This window comes from Empidonax traillii, unplaced genomic scaffold (assembly GCF_003031625.1).
Source record: "Empidonax traillii isolate 1590-97213 ecotype Southwest subspecies unplaced genomic scaffold, ASM303162v1 scaffold2135:size51128, whole genome shotgun sequence".
NCBI lineage: Eukaryota > Metazoa > Chordata > Aves > Passeriformes > Tyrannidae > Empidonax > Empidonax traillii.
The window spans coordinates 17,551-22,643 of NW_020957328.1; the positions used below are offsets into that span (position 1 = coordinate 17,551).

General features: G+C 65.9%; 1 protein-coding gene across 1 annotated transcript; it reads right to left on the minus strand.

The window, feature by feature from the left end:
- Positions 1-1,163: 1,163 nt before the first annotated feature.
- On the minus strand, positions 1,164-3,710 carry CPLANE2 (ciliogenesis and planar polarity effector 2). The gene is made up of 5 exons (XM_027909443.1): positions 3,568-3,710; positions 3,280-3,450; positions 2,387-2,511; positions 2,180-2,319; positions 1,164-1,392 (listed from the first exon to the last, which is right to left on the minus strand). The coding sequence occupies exons 1-5, from the start codon at positions 3,698-3,700 to the stop codon at positions 1,164-1,166; spliced, it is 798 nt and encodes a 265-aa protein (XP_027765244.1). The 5' UTR covers positions 3,701-3,710.
- Between the last annotated feature and the right edge of the window lie 1,383 nt (positions 3,711-5,093).

The following is a 5,093-nucleotide window of genomic DNA, read 5'->3' on the forward strand; positions in this document are numbered from 1 at the left end:
TCCTCGGCGGCCGCGGGGGGGAGGGGGGTGAGGGCGGTGAGGAGGAGGAGGGTGAGGGTCGGGGGGGTCCCGGTCATGGTGGGTGGGGGGGACCGTGGGGGGTGCCGGGGGTGCCCCACGAGGTGTGGGATGTGTGGGGTGTATGGGGTGTGTGGGGCGCGCGCCCGCTCCTGTTCATTCATGCCCCGGTGACGTCACCGGCCACGCCCGCTCTTAAAGGGGCCGCGGCCGCTCCCAGTTAGGCCCAGTCCGGCACTGGGGAGGCCGCGCGCGGGGGGGGGGGACGCGGCCGTGGGAAGCGAAGGGGCTCTGGGAGCGCCCCCGAGGAGCGGGGAGAGGCCTCGCAGGGGCCTTGGGGGTGCCGGGTCCGGCCGCGAAGGGGTTACGGAGCCCCCCCGCCCCCTCCCCGTTCATTCATAACCGGCGTGGGAAGGGGGGGGGGAGGCAGCCAATGGAGGGAGGGGGGCGGGGCCAGGGGCTACTACCGGCCACGCCCCCCGCCCACCAGTTCGGCACTGGGGGGACTGGTTTGTGGGGGCTGCCCGGCCCCCTCGAGCCCCAGAGCCCCAAACCCCGCAGCGCTCCAAATCCTCAGCACCCCAAATCCCTCACCACCCGCAGCATCCCTAATCCCACCAACCCCAATCCCTCAGCACCCCAAATCCCCACCAGTCCCTTCACCCCAAATCCCACAGCACCCCACTAGCACTCCAAATCCTGCAGCATCCCAAATCCTCCAGCACCCTTATCTCCCCCGAGCACCTCCAGTCCCACTACAAATCCTGCAGCCCTCCCACCCCCACAATCCCCCAGCACCCCAAATTCTCCAGCACCCCAAACACCCATCACCCTGCAGCACCCCAAATCCCACGGGATCCACAGCACCCCAAATCCCCACCCCCAGCACCCCAAATCCTCCAGCACCTGCAGCGCTCCCCCCAAATCCTGCAGGACCCACATCCTCACGATCCCACTGCACCCCAAACCCCCAGCATCCCAAATCCCCCCGCACCCCCATCCCAGCACCCCAAATCCCCTGAATTTGTGTAAATTTTAGGAAATGTAGGCACCCTGGGATCTTTTTCATAGAAAACGGTAGATTTTAGTCAAAAAGCACCTTCTCCGCTCCCGCCTCCCCCCAGAGCCGCCCCTCGGCGGGGGGTTCAGCTGGGGGGGGTCTCCTCTTTCCCCCGGGCGATGCCGGCGGCGATCTGGTCCCTTTTCCAGAGCTGCTCCACCAGGGAATCGAGGATCGGGGCCACCCGGGCCAGCCCCGCCCGCCCCCCGCCCGCCCCCGGCGCCGCCCCCGCCCGCAGCACCCGCAGCCCCCACGAGCCCTCGAAGGCCCGCACGTCCCCCTCGGTCACGGCCGCGTGCGGGGACAGGTCCGATCTGCGGGGACGCGAAGGGTCAAGGGAAACGGCGACAACCCCAAAATCCCCCCGGAGCCGGCGGGAGCTGCGGATCCCTCGGGGCGATGAGCTGGGAACGGGCTCTGCTTCAGGAGGGGCTGGGGGGGGGAGATGTGGCAGCCAAACCTGCCGGGGTCACCCCAAATATCCTCACAAAACTCCCTAAAAATCAGGGGATGCCGTGAACCCAACGAGCCCATCCGTGTAACGAAGTGTTGCCCATTCTCAGCCTGCCCAGGGATGGAGTGGGGTGAAATCTGGGGGTGTAAACAGGGCCATGGGATCACGGGTGACAGTGACACCCCAAAATGTCCCCCCAGATCCCCTGAAAATCAGTGGGAGTTGCCAATCCATCAGTGTCACAAGGTGTTGACCGTTCTCAGCCTGCCCAGGGATGGAATGGTGAGAGATCGGGGGGGGCAAATCTCATTGTGGGGGGGACACACACAGACAGGGGAGACACCAACACCCCAAAAAATCCCCCCAAATCCCCTCAACCCCGTGGGGACTGTGACCCCACCCCACCCAGCAGTGTCACGAAGTGTTGCACGTTCTCAGCCTGCTGAGATGCCCGGGGGTGAGAGATCTGGGGGTGCCTGTGGGGGGAGGGGGGAGCCCCCAACACCCCCAAGATCCCCCCTAAAAAGCCGCGGGATTCGTGACCCTGTCGGTGTAAGGAGGTGCTGCCCGTTCTCGGCTCCACGAGATCCCACCCGGGAGGACTCTGGGGGTTCAACCCCCTCCCAGGGGACCCCCCAAAAGGATACTTGGTGCCCACGACCACCCTGACGAGGCCGGTCCCGCCGGGGCCCGTCAGGCGGCTCAGCTGTGCCGGCAGCTCCTCGAAGGACGCGCGGTCGGTGAAGGAGAACAGGACCAGGACGGCGTCCAGAGCCTCCTGGCAGGCCTGGGGAGGGGGAAACCACCGTCAGGGGGGTTCCGGGGGCGTCCCCCCCGCCCCAAAAGGCACTCACGGGCAGCAGATGCTCGAACCTCCTCAGGGCTCCGTCCCCGCAGTCCCAGAAGTGCAGTTGGAAGAGGACGGGGCGGGCGCTGCCCCGGGGCTTGGCCGGCCAGAACACCGGGGTGGCCTCGATCCCTACGGACACGCGTGGGGCTGGGGGGCACGGGGGGGGCACACACGAGCACCGGCACCCCCCAGAGCCCTCTAAAAAACCCGCCCCCAAACCCCCTAAAAAATCACCCCAAATCCCCTAAAAAATCACCCCAAATCCCCTAAAAAATCGCCCCCAAACCCCCAAAACTCAGTGGCAGTTGCCAGCCCATCAGTGCAACGAAGTGTTGCCCGTTCTCAGCCTGCCCAGGGATGGAGTGGGGTGAAATCTGCGGGTGCAAACGGGGACACGGGGCCAAGGGTGACACCAACACCCCGAAAAATATCCCCCCCAATCTCCTAAAAATCGGTGGGAGCTGCCAATCCATCAGTGTTACGAAGCGTTGCCCTGACCCCTCTGTGGGTTTCCTGAACCTCTTTTGGGGTCCCACCATCAGGGGTCCCCGAACACCCCCAGAGTCCCTGAATCCCCCAAAGGGTCCCTGACATCCCTGTAGGGTCCCAGAACCCCTTGGGGGGGGATCTCACCATCAGAGGCCCCTGAACCCCTTCAGAGGGTCCCTGACAACCCCATAGGATCCCAACCCCCCCCGTGGGATCCCTGAACCCTCAATGAGATCCCACCATGGGGGGGTCCATGACCCCCCCCCCCCAGGGTCCCTGACACCCCTCTGGGATCCCAAAACCCCCTGTGGGGTCCCACCATTAGGGGTCCCTTAACGCCCCTATAGGGTCCCTGTTTGCCCCTGTGGGATCCCAAAACCCCCAGTGGGGTCCCACCCCGGGCCGTACCGAGGGTCTCGTGGTGGGCGGGGGTCTGTGGGGTCCGGGGAGGGCGGGGGGTCCCGGCCAGCGCTGCCACCAGGGCGGTTTTGCCGACTCCGCTCCTTCCCACCAGGAAGAGTTTGTAGGGCAGGGTGGGCACGGCCAGGGGGGGCGGCAGGATCGGCCGCTCCAGCAGCCCTGGGGGGTACAGGGGGGGTGTTTGGGGGTGGGGGCAGCACCGGCCGCTCCAGCAGCCCTGGGGAGGGCACGGGGGGGGGTGTTTTTTGGGGGGCTGGAGCAGGGCGGGGGTCTCACCGAACACCCTGCGCCGGTTCTTGTGCAGGAGAGACTCCAGGTAGGGGCGGCCGGGGGGAGACAGGAGCCAGCCCCGCTCCAGCTGGGAATCCTGGGAATAATCCTGGGGATCCTGGGAATCCCGCTCTGCCATGGGAATCCCCCCGCGCCTGCAGGACACGGAGGGGACCCCCCGGGGGTCACTGCACCCCTCTGACCCCCCCCTCTCGGGGTCTCTGGGTCAGCCCAGGGGGTCCCTAAAAATGTCACCGGGGTCTCCAAAAACCCCCCATGGAGTCCCCGAACCCCCCATGGGGTCCATAACCCCCTCCACGCCCCGTGGGGTCCCTGAGCCCTCCATGGGGACCCTAAAATTCCCTTGGGGTCCTTAAAACCGCCCCCCCGGGGGTCCCCAAATTCCCCTGTGGGCTCCCACCACCCTCCCATGGGGTCCCTAAACCTCCCGTGGGGTCCATAAAACCACTCGTAGGGTCCCCCAAACCCCCCGTGGGGTCTCAACATCCTCCCACGGGGCCCCTAAAAATTCCCTTGAGGTCCCCAAAACCGCCCGTGGGGTCACTAAAACTGCTCGTAGGATCCCCCAAACCGCCCGAGGGGTCACTAAAGCCCCCTCCGGGTCTCCAAAGCCCTCTATGGGGTCCCATCACCCTCCTAGGGGGTCCCTCCCTCCCCCGGGGTCTGTGCCCTCCCAACGGGCTCCGCCCCCTCCCCAACTCTCAAAAGGGGGTGATCGCAGCCCCCCTCCCCCTCCTCGGGGTCTGTGCCCCCCGAGCGCCCCCCAATTTGTGTCGCCCCCTCCCCAATTTTCCGGCGCGGTCCCTTTAAGACGCGGCCCCGCCGCTCACCGCCGCTTCCGCGTGACGTCACGCACTGGGGCGTGGTTGGAGCGAGGCCCCGCCCCTTTGCACAGCGCATGCGCCGGGGATTGCCTGGAGGGGCACGTGGAGGGACCCCGAGTCTGCTTTGGGATTCCCTGTTCCCAAATTCCGGCCCCAGCAGGCTTTGGGATCCCATCCCCAAATCCCAGCCCCGACAGGCTTTGGGATCCCATCCCCAAATCCCAGCCCTAACAGGCTTTGAGTTTTCCAATTCCCGGTTCTCCCAGGCTTTGGAATCCTCGTCCCTACTGACCCTGGAATGCTGGGGGGTCTCAAATGCCCCACCCTGGCAGGGTTGGGGGTCCCCAGTTTCCAGCCCCAGCAGGTTTTAGGGTCTTCGTTCCCAATTCCCAGCCCCGGCAGGCTTTGGGCCCCCCAGTTCTCCCAGGATTTGGGGTCCCCATCCCCAATTCCCTCCTCTAACAGGGCCAAGGGGGTCCCCAGTTCCCAACTCTGGCAGGCTTTGGGGTTCCCATCCCCACTTTCCATCCCCAACAAGCCTTGGGGTCCCCAATTCCCAGCTCCAACAGGCTTTGGGGTCCCCACTTTCCAACCTCGAGAGGCTTTGGGGTCCCCATTCCCAATTTCCACCCCTGACAAGCTTTGGGATCCCCAAATTCCAGCACTCCCCCCTTTTTCCTGAACCCC

Excerpts from the sequence above, each read along its gene's own strand:
- CPLANE2 (XM_027909443.1), bottom strand. The coding sequence starts at position 3,700 with ATGGCAGAGCGGGATTCCCAGGATCCCCAGGATTATTCCCAGGATTCC. Across the intron at positions 2,512-3,279 it reads CGCCCACCACGAGACCCTCG|GGATCGAGGCCACCCCGGTG; the intron begins GTACGGCCCGGG and ends GCGTGTCCGTAG. Across the intron at positions 2,320-2,386 it reads GGTTCGAGCATCTGCTGCCC|GCCTGCCAGGAGGCTCTGGA; the intron begins GTGAGTGCCTTT and ends CCCCCTCCCCAG.